The sequence below is a fragment of the Myotis davidii genome, unplaced genomic scaffold (genome assembly GCF_000327345.1).
Source record: "Myotis davidii unplaced genomic scaffold, ASM32734v1 scaffold197, whole genome shotgun sequence".
Lineage (NCBI taxonomy): Eukaryota > Metazoa > Chordata > Mammalia > Chiroptera > Vespertilionidae > Myotis > Myotis davidii.
In genome coordinates this window covers 2,027,529-2,044,677 of record NW_006291549.1, presented here as the reverse complement: position 1 = coordinate 2,044,677, position 17,149 = coordinate 2,027,529, and the positions used below count along the sequence as shown (strand labels likewise).

Below are 17,149 nucleotides of genomic sequence, written 5' to 3'. Positions count from 1 at the left end.
ATTAAAAAGTGTTACGCAAATAAACCTATTTTTCTTGTTCTCTGAAAGCAAAATATTTCCTGTTGCACACACCAAACAAGACTAATGATGTGGCCATCTGCTCCACTAAAATATTCGCTGCTGGTATTAGCGGAGAGAAATGGTGCACCTGCGCGTAAGGCACGTAAGGGAAATGAATGCAACACGATTATAGTCATCAGTCATTAGCGAACGTTGTAGTTTGTTATTAATAATTATATGTAACAGGTCATTGTAAAAATTAAGTTACAAAATTTTTATTAAAACGTTTCTTACATACCGTTATATTGGCTGGGCCGCAAAAATATTCATTGTGGGCCGCGTGCAGCCTGCGGACTGCGAGTTTGACATGCTTGTCCTAGACCTTCCCTCCCACTGCACACCCTTGCCTCAATCCATGCTCTGACCCAAAGCTAAATGTTTGCTCCTTTGGGAGGAAAATTTTTTTTTTAAATATATTTTATTGATTTTTTTTTTTAAGTGAGGAAGGGAGAAGGATAGAGAGTTAGAAACATCAATGAGAGAGAAACATCAATCAGCTGCCTCCTGAACACCCCCCAGTGGGGATGTGCCTGCAACCAAGGTACATGCCCTTGGCCAGAATCGAACCTGGGACCTTTCAGTCTGCAGGCCGACGCTCTATCCACGGAGCGAAACTGGTTAGGGCGGAAGAAAATTCTTGTAAAACATCTGAACTTGTGTCAGGTGTAGGGCAGTGTTCTGGAGTCAGTTGTATTTTAGGTTGAGAGTGAGTCTACCCCCTACTAACGGTGCAACCTTGAGCTAGTGGTAGGGCTGAAGGAAATTTAGGCCAGAAGAAGGAGATCGAGGAGACTTTAAGGTATGGCAGCTCATGTCACAGTAAAGGAAATTAAATTTCAGACAGTTCAACAAATATTTGTTGAAGGAACGAATGAGCAAACACTATACACCTAGTCAAAGGTAAAGCTCATTGAACTTCATTTGGAATAGCTCAACTTTCTACATGTTTTACCAAGAGAACAGTGTGTATCCTTTCTCAATCCTAGCAACTGTTATGAAAATATGAAAACATGTGTTTATAGAGTGACAGAATAACTATTTAACAACTAGTGCAGATAGCAATTTAGAGGATAAAATCAGCCCGGAAAACCAGAGAACTAATAAAATTGTTTGTCATCAGGGAAAGTATATCATCCTTCTGGAGTAAAAAAGCTTGAGAAATCTTGAAAAATAAATGTGGAGAAGTCAAATGTCATGGCCATGAGTGGCACGGGCATAGTAGTGGCACGGGACAAAAAGTCTTGCATTTCTAGTTTCTCTCATTTAATTTGCTGGGCTGTTTTGCAATTCACGTGCCCAGTGCTGACAACGTGCACAGTACGTTCAAAAAAATGTTCTCTAAAGAAAAAGGGTGCCTCACCTACACAATCCAAACTGCCCACTTCCCAGAGGACCAGTGACAGGTACCTGGATCTCCCTCAGGTCTTTGTCGTGAAGGTTCTGAAGGGGGTCAATGAAGTTCTGCTTCACCTCCATGTCCAAGGAGTCTTTCACCTCCGAGAGCTCCCGCATGGCCTCCCCCACCTCACCGAGCGCAGGGCCTGGAAGGGGAGAACGAAGCTCTTGTATGTTACAGAACAGACGTAGAATGCGTTTGCATGGACAGTGCCCATCACAGAAGAAACCCCATGGGCCCTGAAGACAACCGAGATGAGAGACAGTATGGAACACCTTCCAGAGAACAATGTATTTTCTACCTACGGCAGTTCATACAGGCAAGACTCCGTGCCCCCTAAGGGGGTGCTATCTCTTATAAAATTTGGAAACAATTTTGGAAGCTCCCTGCCCTCTCTTTTAATTCCCAGCTTTCCTGGTTAAGGCCAATACATTTCTCAGGAGCAATAAGCAGGGTACAGACAAAAAGGCCATCATTTGCTAAGATCTCACATCACAAGGGAATAAAAATGGAAGGTGTTCAGTACGGTAGCTGAGGGCCAGAGGATAAAGGAATAAACCCATCTCATCTGAGGTAGGAGAAGTTGACATCACATATGCCCTAGCTGGTTTGGCCCAGTGGACAGAGTGTGGCTTGTGGACTGGAGGGTCCCGGGTTCGATTCCAGTCAAGGGCACATGCCTGAGTTGTGGGCTCAATCCCCAGTACGGGGCATGAAAGCGGCAGCCAATCAATGATTCTCTCATCATTGATGTTTTTCTCTCACCCTCTCCCTTCCTCTTGGAAATCGAGAAAAAATGTGTAAAAAAAAAAAAAGAAAAAGAAGTTGACCACATACAAAAGAGCAGAGATCTAAGAGAAAGCTCAGGGGGCACTGTGTTAATTCATGTTCACTGGGACTGTTTGCTCTGCCTCAATTTCCAGTCACTACCAGAAAAACTCCAGGGTAAGTGTCCAGGCATCTGGAGATGGCAGTCAGCTACTGTAAAGATTGGCATCTCATCAGAGAACAAGAAAATAAGTAAAACCCCTACAACAAACCACACTGAAAATGATGAAACAACACTGAAAACAGATTTTTGTTGTCCCATGTGTACAGGACCTAAAACTGAGAACGGAAATATAAAACGGCGTGACTAATTTCCTAGGAAGTTTCTTACTGGCACCAAAACCCCATGGACAAACGCGTGAGTGGAAACGCGAGAGCGCACTCAATACCAAAGTTGCAGTCGTCTCCGAGCTCTCTCCCGAACTTGAGCATGGCCTCTGCCAGCAGGGCTTCCGCCTGCGGGTAGCCGGGCCCTTTCTCCTGCCCACGGATTTTGGACATTGTGTTGATCATGCTGAGTTTGGCTCTGGAAGCTGAAGGCAGAGAGAGAACAGGCTGTTTTTTTTATTTTATTTTTTATCTTTATTGTTGAGAATATTACAGATGTACCCCTGCTTTCCCCCACTGCCCCTCTCCACCCAGTTCCCACTCCACCCCAGGCCTTGACCACCGTTTCAAAGTAGTCCGTACAATAAAGCAGAAACAGGGCTGAATGAAGAATCAGGCCTTAACCAGTCTATAAACCAGCTCAGCTACTGAAAACTGCACCTCCACCTTCCTAGCTTCAGGTTCTTCATCGATAACCTGTGGAGTCTGATCCACGGGGGGGGGGGGGCGGGGGGTAGAGGTAGACACAGGCATAGGCATATGTTTTTTAAATCACTAAACTCTCTCAAAATCTTATGAGGAACAAATAGCAGACAACAGAAGCAACAAATGGAGAGAAGGAAAGGAAACCAGCGGAGATCAAAGAGAGAGTAAGGAAACCACACATGGCGGCTCATCGCTTCAAATCCTGTGTTGGCCATTTTCTACTCTACAGATTCACTCCTTTAGCAAAAGCTGGTTGTTGGTCTGTGCTTATATCTTGGTTCTGTTAAGAGTTGTCTTCTGGTAAGCAATTACCAAAAGTAATTATAATGGTTTTAATATACTGTGGCTGATTTTCATATTCATCATTTTGAATGTTGTTCAATTATGGAGAGCAATATTCTTCTCTTAATTACTTAAGAACATCTTGAATATATTCTACAGTCTAATGAGAAGGGGGAAGAAAATCATATTCTATTATTTTATCTTTATTTCTGCAAATCATCTAAAATACCTAATAACCCACACTTTTGAAGAGACTGCTTGTAAATTCATTCACAAACTCATTAAATATGTATTACGAACCCTGGGTTAGCAAAACTTCTGTGTTCTGGAAAATAAAAATGAAGAGGCTTCAGAATTAACCATTTTTAAATGTTAACACCATCATTTTAAAATGATTTATAAAAGCAGTACTTTAAAAAAGCAGAGAGTAAGCCTGAAAAATAGAAATTGAACAGCCTAGAATCCGTATACCATGGTCTCAGCCTGGATTGCTTCACCAAGTTGGGTGTGCCTTCAGGGGTCCTCCTCTTCTCTTCTAAAGGGACCTTCACTCTATCCCAGTGGTTCTCAACCTTCTGGCCCTTTAAATACAGTTCCTCATATTGTGACCCAACCATAACATTATTTTCGTTGCTACTTCCTAACTGTAATGTTGCTACCGTTATGAATCGCAATGTAAATATCTGATATGCAGGATGGTCTTAGGCGACCCCTGTGAAAGGGTCGTTCGACCGCCAAAGGGGTCGCGACCCACAGGTTGAGAACCGCTGCTCTATTCCCTCCTCCCCCACAGCTTTACACTTTCTCACAAATTGTCACAAGCTCTCTGACTATGCCCCTGTCTTGTCTTTCCCACCTTCACTAGCCTAGTTCAAGTGCCCCCCTGGGTTTACCACAGAAACAGCTTCCTGAGAGCAATCCCTCCCCTGGTCCGAGAGAGCAGGATCCTGGTATGCTGCCCTAAGTCTCTCCCCAGGAGGATGGGCATAAAGCTGTGCACACAGATGTTTAACACACATGTGCTGAAGAAAATACTAAATGAATGAATGGATATCCGGGAAACTAGCACACGCTCATGGCAGTGGTTCCCACAAGAGACTCAGGTCACATCCTTAGGCGCATGTGACAGGGAGGCTTTTGAAGCTCAGAGAATGGGGACTAGAAAATGTATAGCAATCAAATATTTTTGAAGATAGAACACACCTGTCTCTGCTGAGGGAGGGATTCCACACTGAACCAGGGCATTAGGGCCAATCAACATAGAGAACTGTGAGAATTATCAGCCTACTTCCTCCACATATCCCCCAGGGAACTGGCGGCCAGGTTTATGTCCTCTGGGCATGGGACAAGAAGACTCTTTTCTGGGGATTTCAACCAACCCAAGAGAAGAGACCTAACTACAACAATCCCAGGATGATCACCCTAAAATGAAGCCATTCCAGTTAATAAACTCCATCATCCACCCCTCTTACTCCCCCCTCCCCACCACTTTGCTGTCCTACACCTAATGGAAAATGGCAGCTGCTATCACCAGATTTTGTAGAAAACTAACATGAGAGAGTCAAAACAAACAAGGAAATTAATAGGGAACAAACCATTCAGGAAGGGGAAAGTAATTATTATTAACATTCTCAGGTGTCTAACATACTCTCATTCATAAAATAAAAAAGAGACAGAGAACAACACTTAGAACTTAAAATATAATTTAAGTTTAAATATGAATTTAAATAAAATGTAACATTTAACCACCAATGAATGCATAGATCATACAGTTAAAGCAAATCCTCCCCCCACCCCCCAAAAAAAATAGGATTTAGAAAAAAAGAAAGAGATGAAAGAATTTTATGAAAGCATAAAATCAGGGTCAGTCCAGGTCTAGAGGCTAAATAATGGAAGTTCTGAAAAGGAAGAACACAGAAATAGAAGGGGAGTTTTGTGTTTTTTTTTTAAATAGTTCAAGAAAATTTCCCAGAACTAATGAACGTGCGTTTCCAGCTGGTTAAGGATCTGTGGGACGTCCGGCACTATGGATAAAAGCGTCCACACTAAGAACCACTCCGTTTCCGGAAGTTTCTAGATATGTCCCTCCACTTGGAAGAGCCTTCCCTCTCTCTGTCCACCTGCCCCACACAACACCCAGCAGCCTCTTTCACAAAGTCCTTCCCAATCACCCTTTACCTCTGCTGCCCTGCAGTACGCGTGACCCCTCCCCTCATTTCATGTCTGCACTGCGCCCTGTGCATGGATCATATCTCACATGATACTTTGTCTCTTTTCTGCATGTCTGTTTCCTGCTACTAGTTGACACACTGCATCCTACTGAATTCTAACACAGGGCTGATGTACAGTGGGAACTTACTTATTAATTGTGGGCTAAACAATTTCATTTAAAAGTTTGCATTTTTTAATAAAATTCTTCTGCATACATCATTTTTTCAAGTCCTTAGAAAAAGACTTCCCTGTTTAAAAGCACAATGGCCACCCACTGTTCCCTGAAGTGGAGCTAAAGGTTGCTGATAAGATCTAATTACACACTAACCCTGTGATCTGACAGGGCGATTCGGGAAGGCTCATGCTGATGGCAATCTGGCCTGCTTGTGGCCCTTGCACAGACTTGCTCTTAAGATTTCTAAGGCTGCTGGGCCTTTTCATTTCTCCTGAGCCCATTTCTTAAAGCGCAGTAAAGGTGGCATCCCACTTCCCATTTACTCTTATTAATTCTGACTCTTGAGAAACAATTCATCTCTGTGATGTACAAATGATAAAAAACTGATATCATAATCTCCCATAATCAGGAAATCGGCTCTCATTTCTCCCAACAAAAGAGGTTTCTTAAGCTAAATTATGAGTCTTAAAGGGATATGAAAAATCAAATTAGTAAGAATCAATAAAAAAAATTACAATGGAAATAATTAGGTATTCCCCCAAATAGAAAAAAATTCTGAATTTGCACTGCCTGATTGCATTGGTATTTACAAAAAATCTGCTTTTAACCATGTGTGTTTTTTCTGCGATAAAATGAACAAAACAGGTATTTATGAAGCGCCTACTCTGTGAAAGGAACTGTGCTGGGGAGATTCTGAGAGAGTCTGTTCTCCATGAGCTTATTTATTCTCTAGCTGAAGAGTCAGAGAGCATTCTGCTCACTGTGCTGGGAGACACACATGGGCCACCCTTCATTTTTTAAACCCTCCTTGTCTTTGTTTTTATTTCTATAAGAATGAATACTACAGTTAGACCATGTCCCAATGACTCTGTTTTTGTTGATGGGTCTTTACTAAAAGAGTTAAAAAATGAAAGCACCAATAGACATTTCAAGGAAAATAAAAGGGAGTTTAGCATCCTTCTTGTGGAAAATTCTCAAATCTCATTAGGGACGACTAATTACTAAATACAACAAAGATTGTGAACAAGCAAGGTTAAAATTTAGAAGACCAAAGTTGCATTTAAATGTGAAAATGCAGCCTCTTTTTGAAGATAAAAATATTAGAACTGTATTCTCCTGTAATGACTCTATTATCATTTCCCACTAACTAACAAAAGCACACCTGCTATCAAAGGAATACTAGGACAGGGTTCAAATTCCTGCTCTGCTGCGCCCCAGCTCTGCAGGGAAGAGAGGGTGCTTGGCCCTCAGCCTCAGTGTGCCTGGGTATAAGTAAGAGGCAACAATACTTACTGGTAGAATTGCTGTGTTGGTGAAATGAGATGATGAATGTAATCAAAGCGGGCACCAAACAAATATTCTTTCTTTTCTCCTCTTGCCCCCTTTTGGCAGGAGAAAAATGTTATCGATAGCCATTTCATTGACATGGTCACCAACAGCTACAGTTCTACTTCTTTACTTATCTATCAAAGCTCCTCAATGATGTCTTTAGTAAGAGGAAAAAATGAATTCTGCATTAGACTAAATTTGCAAAGTTTATTACAGGGATTACAATTGAAATATTAGTATAAATCACCAAATCATACTAGGTTAGATTTGGGACTTAGTACCTGCAACAAAATGCATTCAAGAATTAGCACGTTAGTATCTATTTCACATTGGCAGCCTGTGATTGTGCAAAATGGCCTGATTTTCCCAGGTGAAATCTCAGAGCATCTACAAGTCTAACACGAACCCTCTGCTGCTCCCTGAACTTTGAGCAACGTCTTACTGGCCCTGGGCACCAGCAATTCTGAAAGGACACAGAAGATTTATATGATAATGAGGACGTCAGTAAATTTCCTCAAACTTCTGCGGTTTCTTTTGAAAAATCTGAGAAGAGATTTGGGAAAGGACACAGCTTTGCCCACTGACATATAATACGTCACTTTTGCACTAAATCATGCTACCCTCAACCCAAAGAATGGTAGCATTTCTATAACACCTCCCTCCAAGGCAACAGAGCCCTCTTAGGCCCCTGAGGAGCAGGAAGCAGCCGGGAGGTATTTTAAGACACGGAGACAAGGTACATGTCAGCAGCCCTGAGAACCTGTGAGGTGGGATAGTGAACATCATAGGAGGGTGTTGCAAAGAGCCGACACAAGTCTCACAGTGCATTCTGGGAGAGCAGGCAATTGCACCATGGGAGCATAACATGGGTCCTACAATTTGAATACATAATGAGCCGTTGCTTCTCCAGGCTTTCGGAGCAGAAGGAGGGTAGGTGCTTGGCAGAATGCTATTGTTTGGCAGAGGGTCCTGCGGTGATTTCCCCGGGAGACCTTCCCTGTGGGAGAATCCTGGGGAAGCACCTGAGATGCCCTCAGGCGCGGCTGCAAGCCACTGGGAAGAGAAGCTGAGGGACATTTCTTGAGCCGCTACAAAGTGCCAGTGCCGGGCACTGTGCCAGGAGCCTTTTACTTCTCAGGTGTCAAACATATCTTCAGTCTTAGCATAAAGTGGACCTGTCCAACCACTCCCTCAGGCAGGGGTGGGGAATATCCATCCCGCGGGCCATGTAAGGCCCACACAATCATTTGGTCTGGCCCTGCCAAGGCAACCACAGGCAGGACTCAAAATTCAATAAACGTAGGAGCCTTTTTCATAGCAGCATAAATTTATATTAAGTGAATGATGTTATAAATGGCCCAGGGCAGAAGGAAGGGCCCCGCCCCTGCCCTAGAGCATTCAGAAAACCTCATCCTAAGCTGAAACAATGTGGCAGGTTTTCCCAATTTATCTCTCCTTCAATATAAGGGATCCAGGGACTAAGAGGGATCAGAGCAAGTGGCCGGGTGGCCCAGCGGTGATCCGCTGAAATAGGAGCTCTGCCCGAGGAACAGACAGCCACAGTGTATGAGCTAAGCTGCCTCACAGTCCCACACTAGTGGCCCAAACAGCACATATGTGTCTTACAGTGTCCTTAGAAGTCCAGGCATGACCTGTGTCTTCTATTCAGGGTCTCTCAAGTCTACAGTGAAGGGCTGGGCCAGGCTTCCCCATTATCCAGAAGCCAGCGTGAGGAAGCTTCAACTTCTGAGCTTACTCAGGTTTTTGACAATGTCACACCCTTATGGTGGTGGGACTGAGGCCCCGGCTCCTTACTAGCTGTGGGCCAGTGGCCACCCCTTAGGTCCTAGAAGCCACACCCAGTGCCCTGACCCCTGGCCCTCTCCTCAGGTAGTCTGCTTCTCCGAGGCCAGCAGGAGAACCTCTCTCCCTCCAGTCTACTAAGGCGGCTTTATATAATACTAGAGGCCCGATGCATGAAATTCGTGCAAGAGTAGGCCTTCCTTCCCCCGGCTGCTGGCACTGGCTTCCCTCTGGCACCCAGGACCCGGGCTTCCCTAGCAGCCCTGCCTTTGTCCACAAGGTCACCCGGTCTAATTAGCATATTACACTTTTATTATTACAGATGATCATGGGAGGGACATCCCACCAACTTTGCCATGCAATATAATCTAACCAAGGGGTGGTGAGTGTTCAATCCCATCACCTTTGGCAATTCTACCTGTTAGAAGCAAGTCACAAATCCCACCTACACTCACGGCTGGGCAGGGGGGATTGTACAAGGGTGTGGACAAGAGAGGTCTATGTAATAAGCAGGGGAATGGCTGCTATGTGGAGAATGTAAAATGGGAGTGAGAATGGAGGTGGCTGTATAGTGAACAAATAAAAATGACATGAAAGTAAATACTGCGATAAGGACAATAAAAGATAAGAACGGGGCTCTCTGACTGTAGTGTACAAACCACAGCCCTGCACTCAGGGCCTCTTGCTTTACGGTGGCAAAGACAAGCCACACCTTAAAAAGTGCAATGTAATAAACATTTAAGTAGTGACAAAAGCCACGAAGGAAAGTAACATGAGGAAAGGGCTCAGAGAGTGCTGACAGGAAGGTTTGAAATAAGGGCTGGGAAAGCCACCAACATGCAATGACATCTGAGCAGAGCCTGAGCGGAGGCTGAGTTGAGGAGGCATGGAGAGGAGGAGATTTGGGCAGAAGGCCCAGCGTGGTCAGATGAGTGAGGTGCCCGTGGGTATGAGGAACAGTGGAAGGCTGTCCATGCTGGCTACTGCAGAGGGAGCGAGAGGGAGATCGGTAGGAATGTAGGAAATGAAGTCAGACCATCGGACCTTGTAACTCCTGATGAGAACTTTCAATGGCACTGTAAGTGGGAAATGACTGGAGAGGTTTGTGGAGCAGGCCGGTGTAGACAGGGGCTCATGGAATGCCTCTCAGAGGAGGTGAGAGGAAGCTGAGCAAGAAGACAGGTGTCACGTAGGGCGGGTGGGGTATTCCAGGAAGGGGTCAGCCAGTGCACAGTCCTCATGCAGGGAAGAGCTTGAAGCACGGGAGAGATGGAAGGGCCGGTGAGGCTGCAGTAGGAGGAAGAGGAAGACAGACGTGGAGACACAGAGCACGCAGGGACCACCCCATGCAGCTGGTGTATTAGTAGCTCAGACTGATAAAGCGAGACTCCATCAGCCTACTTTTCCATATCTGTGCAATATCTTTAAATGCACACTATCTCTGCTATGATTAGTTACATTTTAGGTAAGGTCTGACTTTCACTGTCTTTAGAGACACAGTGAATGAATATTACTAACTCACCAATCCCAGCCTACTTAAAATTGAATTGCTCAACGTGCCTCAAATATATTAGAAACTTATTAATTTTCAATATCTTCCCCAAAGATATAGTAAAAATCACACCCCCCCCAGCATTTTCATTACTCATGGTATATGAATTATACCACGTATCACCTGACTTACAATTCCCTTTAACATGTTCTTCTCTGAAAGTCTCTTATACCTTTGTGTTAGCAACATTTTCCTCAAAATCACTTGTGTAAATCCGACCTTTATGGATTACTTTTCAGTGTCAGGATTTGGAAAAGCTCTGGCTATGACACACCTCCTATTCCTTAAGCGAAGGATGGACATGTTCATTTATGCCCCTATTCTGTAGACATACTGAGGGAAACTGTCCCATGCATGCTGCTAAATATGCCCCGAAAGATGAGAAGATGGACACAGTGAAAGTGCCCTCCAGGAAATCTAGCGCCTCCACTCGGTTGTGGAGCCCAGGATTTGAATACAGGAATGTCAGGTAGCATGTATTGATTTCCAATTCTACTACCACCAAGAAGCTCATAATCACTATCTTTACCCATCTTTGAAATAAAATAACTAAGGGGGAAGCCCGTGGGCAAGAAGCTTAATAATATTGATATAATATCATCTCAAGGATTAATATCTTACTTTAAAATCAATGCTGCAAACTTTTAGTTCCACAGGAAACATTCCACCAGTGAGATCTGAATTTATGATGGAAAGATTCTGAATAGGTATCTGAGGACCGCGGTTTACTGCTCCCATCGCAGGCCTGCTGGAGAAAGCTAGACCACGCGGGCGTCCATTCAAGGGGAAGGCATTTCTGTAGAGAACCAAACCCTAACTATGCACAGCGGTTTTCATGGTCAAACAGCTTTTGCTCTTCGCCTCTAGGAAATCTGCATTGGATTGAAATATACGGGCCAGTATAACCTTTCAGTGCAAACCGAGAAAGCCTCTGGCGTAGCCAGCATGCTATGGCTGGGAGGGAAACAGCCCCGTCCACCACGTCTAGTATTCTACTTAAGGGGAAAGTCCCTAATGCAGTGCCATGCAATAGATTTGCAGGGAGATTTTAAAAAAAGACAAAAACACTTAAAAATACCCTGATCCAAAATCAAGAGTCCATTTCCCTACTGAAAAACAACCACTAATAGACAAAATCCAAGCAGCTAAACATCAAACACATATCAAACTATAATAGACAGGCTGAAGAGAAAACTAGTCCTCCGCTGTCTATAATGGGACCCACTGGTCACACGGGGCAATCGGGCATTTAAAATGTGGCCTGTCCAAACCGAGATGGGCCGTAAGTGTAAAACCATGAAATTTCAAAAATTAGTGCAAGAAAATTTTTTTCTTAATATTTTTTAATGTTGGTTAATATTTTGGATATATTTAGTTAAGTAAAGTATATTATTAAAATAAATTTTACTTTTCTTTTCACTTTCTTAATGTGGCTTCTAGGAAATTCAAAATTATGCACATGGCTTTCATACTATTTCTATTGGAGAATGCTGACTTAGAGCATTTTCCCCAGAAGGTATCGGATACTCAGATAACAAAACTGCCTAGTGGATGTAGCTCAGTGGTTGAGCATCAACCTATTAACCAGGAAGCCATGGTTCGATTCCTGGTAGGATCCCTTATAGGGGGCGTGCAGGAGGCAGCTGATCAAGTATTCTCTCATCATTGATGTTTCTATCTCTCTCTCCCTCTCCTTTCCTCTCTGAAATCAATAAATAAATATATTTATTCCTTTATTTTAAAAAAGGAAATGGATTTACATCTTCTGTGATGATTTATTCATAGAGAATTGGGGTTCACGATCAAGAAAATGGTATTTGTGCACATTATTTGCCATGTTCAAATTGTTTATCTAAGCAGGTTAGAAATTTGTACTGGTCTATACTGCTCCTGTTAGAATAATTTCACAATCCAAAGTGAAAGACTTTACAGCTCTCTGTTCTATGTTCTCAAAAGCCTGCTTCACAGGGCATACCTGTGGACCTGTGACCCATGCACCCTCTGCACCTCATCAGTTAGCTGGCATTTCCAGAAGGAAGTGGCTGGGAAGCCCTCTGAGCCACTTTCCTCAGAGTGTATGTACCTTATGCAGTTAGGCTGTGAAGTCCCGGAGAGCAGGGGTTCAATTTCGGTCCTGCACTGCATCTCAAATTGGTCTTCACATAAAAGTGAATGAAGCCCTAACCGGTTTGGCTCAGTGGATAGAGCGTCGGTCTGCGACTGAAGGGTCCCAGGTTCGATTCTGGTCAAGGGCATGTACCTTGGTTGCGGGCACATCCCCAGTAGGGGTGTGCAGGAGGCAGCTGATTGATGTTTCTCTCTCATCAATGTTTCTAACTCTCTATCCCTCTCCCTTCCTCTCTGTAAAAAATCAATAAAAATATATTTAAAAAAATAAAATAAATAAAAGTGAATGCATTTGACTTGGAAAGTGTTGGTTACCTGGGTAAAGCTGATGACTTAGGGAGAAGGAAGAGCTTCCCTTCCTGTTCATTGTATTAGAGCAATTTTATCACATTGGGCACTGGCTGTCCATTGTGCTTCATAATGCATTTACTCAAATATCCAAGTGCCGCTGGCTGACAGACCTGAGCTGGGGGCCGGACATGCAGCGGTGAGTCAGACAGGCACAGTCCTGTCCTTACCGGAGAGGACAAACAGAAGCACACACATCACACAGTTACAATAATTGGCAAGCGCCACCAGGGAAAAGCAGCTGGAATCATGAGAGGGATGCTGACCGGGGAACCTAATGTTGTTGGGGGTCAAGGAAGGCTTCTAAGTAACCTTCACACCGGACCTGTGGGAACTGTTTGCCTGGCAACGTGGAGGAGAAAGGGCAGGCTGACCATGAAGGGAGGGCCTTTTAAGCCATGTTAAACATTTTCAGCTTAATCCTAAAAGCAATGAAAAGCCACTGAAGGGTTTTATGCAAGATAATGATGTGATCAGATTTGCCTTTTAAAAATATCACTCTGGACAGACAGACAAGAGTGCGGCAGTAACCAGAGGGGAGGGAGTGGGGGGGGGATTTAGAGGGGGCCTAATATATGTTGATGGAAGATGGTTTGACTTTAGGTGGTGGGCACACAGTGCAATATATAGAATTTGATAAAAATTATAAAAAAAATATTGCTCTGGAGGTGGGTAAGAGTAGATGTATGACTTATACAGAGCACACCAACAAATTCATAAAAATTAATCAAACACTCTTTGGTCATCATTTCAATAGACACTAAGTTTCAAAAATAAGAGAGATGTGTCTGATCTACAACCACAAGATCTGAAAAGGAGAAAGCATCCTGGAGCATACATCTAACACAAGTCACTCTCCAAGTGCCCTCAGAGCATTAACTCCCACTGATACCTCTGGCCTGGCCACGGAGCTGCTGCCTGAAGTCAGCCCCTGTGCTCACCTCAGCCGACCGTGCTTATTGCAGACCAGCACCCACCCGTATTGGTTGACGGGCTCCTGGGGACACAGAGAGGCTTTTTTAAAAAAAAACATATTTTATTGATTTTTTACAGATAGGAAGGGAGAGAGAGATAGTTAGAAACATCGATCAGCTGCCTCCTGCACATCTCCCACTGGGGATGTGCCCACAACCCAGATACATGCCCTTGACCGGAATCGAACCCGGGACCCTTCAGTCCACAGGCCGACGTTCTATCCACTGAGCCAAACCGGTTTCGGCGAGAGGCTTTTTTTGTGCCCAAGAACTGGGTGCCCCTCGGTATTTGCTACATTCTTGTGTCCCTTCTCAAGGACGTTTGGGTTCTAAACAAGTGGCTGTGACCTGCCAGCATCTTTCAAGAACACCATAGCCAGTGTCTGCTCTCAAGGCAAGAAATCCATGGAGGAATGAAATCATATCTATCATACACAAATTAAGCACAGATTATCTACATTCTATAGAATGAGTCTATGAACTTTTGGTTTGTTCTGAACTCTTCTGGGTGACACTTATTTGCATATGCATGTGGCCTGCCCATATGTAACTGCTTTTCTGGAACCAACCTGGGACTGCCTGGTGATGGCCCTTATTGTTCTCCTGGACGGCAGATACCCATTCAATTGCAAATAGTCATAAAACTAATATATTGGCAGCTACAAAGCACATTCAACATTCTATTAAAAATGTGTCATTTCTAGCCCTAACCGGTTTGGCTCAATGGATAGAGCGTCAGCCTGAGGACTCAAGGGTCCCAGGTTCGATTCTGGTCAAGGACATATACCTTGGTTGCGGGCACATCCCCCGTAGGGAGTGTGCAGGAGGCAGTTGATTGATGTTCTTCTCTCACCGAAGCTTCTAACTCTCTATCCCTCTCCCTTCCTCTCTGTAAAAAATCAATAAAAAATATTTAAAAAAATGTGTCATTTCTAAAAATGTAAATCTTGCCCAATTACCTCTTCCTATAATCATTTTTATTAAAATAAAAATGCCTCACCCTAGCTTGTTTGGCTCAGTGGATCAAGTGTTGGCCTGTGGACCAAAGGATTGCAGGCTAGATCCCCAGTTGGGGGCATTCAGGAGGCAGCCAATCAGCAATTCTCTCTCATCATTGATGTTTCTATCTCTCTCTCCCTCTCCCTTCCTCTCTGAAATAAATTAAAAAATTAAATAAAAATGTCTCAACCCCACCATTTGTTTCCTTTCTGGATTCCCGCTGCACTACTCTGACAGCGAATGTCCCTTCCCACCTGAATGAAGGTGAGCCCATCCTTCTCAGAGGCAGGACCTTCCACGTAAAGTACACGGGCTTAGGAAGCAGTCACACCAGGGTCCCATCCTGGCTCCATCCCCTCCACAGTGTATAACTTTGGGAAAGTTTCTTAAGTTCTCTGGCCCTTGTTTTTTCATGTGTGAAACGAGGCTAGCCACCTATATTTGTTTTCTGGTGCTGCCATAACAAATTAGCACAAACAAATGAAAACAAGAGAAATGTATTCTTTCAAAGTTCAAGGGCCTAAAACCCTGAAGTCAAGGTGTCAGCAGGGTTGGTTCTTTCCAGTGCCTCTCTGGGAGAATCCTTCCTTGCTTCTCCCAGCTTCCGGGAGCTCCATTCCTTGGCGTAGGGCGGCATCACTCCAATGTCTGCCTCCACCTTCACACAGCTTTCTTCCCGGTAACTCTGTGTCCTCTTGTCTCAGCAAGACACCAGTCCTTGGATTTAGGGCTTACCCGAACTCCAGAATGAGTGTTAATCTCAAGATCATTAACTAATTACTTTTGAAAAGAAATCTATTTCCAAATAAGGTCACATTCTGAGGTCCTGGGTGGCCCTGAATTTGGGGGGACTGTACCTACCTACTGTGTTCCATTGTACCCAGGAAATGTGATGGGTCCCCACTGAGTTTTAGTACCACAGTAGATATTAAATCCCTTTTCTATACTATGATTCGTTCAACTGTGTTCTACTTTTGCCATCAGAAAAAAAAAAAAGATTACTTTTAGAGATGGCTTTGTGTATATAATGAGCATGATGCTGAAAATACGTTAGTGCTCAATAAGTACAATGTTTTTCTTCCCTTCCCCTATATTTAATTTGGCTTTGCAATGAGTTACTAACACAATTCATCTGTATATCCCAAGAAATCAAAGGGCACTTCCAAGTTCTATGTAAAGGTAAAGACAAACATTTCTTGCTCCTGTATGACTTCTTATGGCAAGGCAGGGTGAGTAGTTTCCTTCTGAGAACCTGACTTCTTACAGTTGTTTAAGTACTAAAGACTATAGGTGCATTTAAGAGATCCTTGCATTTCTGTGGAATATAAAGGTCACGAAGAAGGCTCTAGGTAAAACTCAGAAACTTGATTTTTGCTATTCTTTTCCTAATTTCCTAACCATTTGGTCCATTGCCTGGCTCCTATAGCTTACCGCCATATTATAGATTTCCTTTCCTCACATAATCCCATCTCTGATGTAGTTTAAGAAGAAAAACAAAACTAGAAATGTTATTTCCACAGAGTTTGTTCATCTTCAAAACAGCTGTACTATCCTAGGTAAACAAAGGCTGAGTGAAACTACAGCTGGCAGCAGGAAGCAGTAGAGAGCTAGTCAGCACTGCCTACTGCACTGGCCTGCTTCCTTTCATCCCACACCTTTCCTTTTCTTATCTCTTGCCACTAATGCTCACTATCCAAGCACATGGAGGTTGGCCCAAATACCTGGGCCATCTTCCGTTAAGACCACCAAAAATACTGAAATCCCAACTTGCATTTCTCAAAGAATCTGGTCTCAAGAGTAAGCAGTTTTCCAAATAGCAATTGCATTTCACTTAAATACATTCAGACCTGCTTCAGGTCTCTATACTCTAGGTTACAAACTGCCATGCAGAAAGAAGAGGGAGGGTGAGGGTGATAATGCCAGCTGCTTTGCTCTGTTACACCTCATGCCTTCAGAGATGGCTCCAGTTCTGCCTGATTCTCTTTCCAAGGCAGAGATCCATTACTTCTATGGAGCTCCTTTTCTCATGGTCTACCACATTAGCAGGAGCAAATGCTAATCTGTGCTGTGCTTAGAGAGGAATCAGAATTAAAAACGACCCTCTAGCCCAGCCAGCATGGCTCCAGTGGTTGACGGCTGACCTATGAACCAGGAGATCACATTTTGATTCCCGGTCAGGGCATATGTCCAGGCTGTGGGCTTGATCCCTACAGTAGGATGTGCAGGAGGCAGGTGATCAATGTTCTTTCATT

General features: G+C 43.7%; 1 protein-coding gene across 1 annotated transcript in view; it reads right to left on the bottom strand.

Moving 5' to 3' along the window:
- SH3GL2 (SH3-domain GRB2-like 2) overlaps positions 1–17,149 on the bottom strand; it is a 37,237-nt gene that overhangs the window by 8,440 nt on the left and 11,648 nt on the right. The window contains exons 3-4 of the mRNA XM_015564728.1: positions 2,674–2,817; positions 1,468–1,601 (exon numbers count right to left, since the gene is read on the bottom strand). Coding sequence (XP_015420214.1) covers positions 1,468–1,601; positions 2,674–2,817 — 278 coding nt within the window. The remainder of the gene's footprint in view (positions 1–1,467; positions 1,602–2,673; positions 2,818–17,149) is intronic.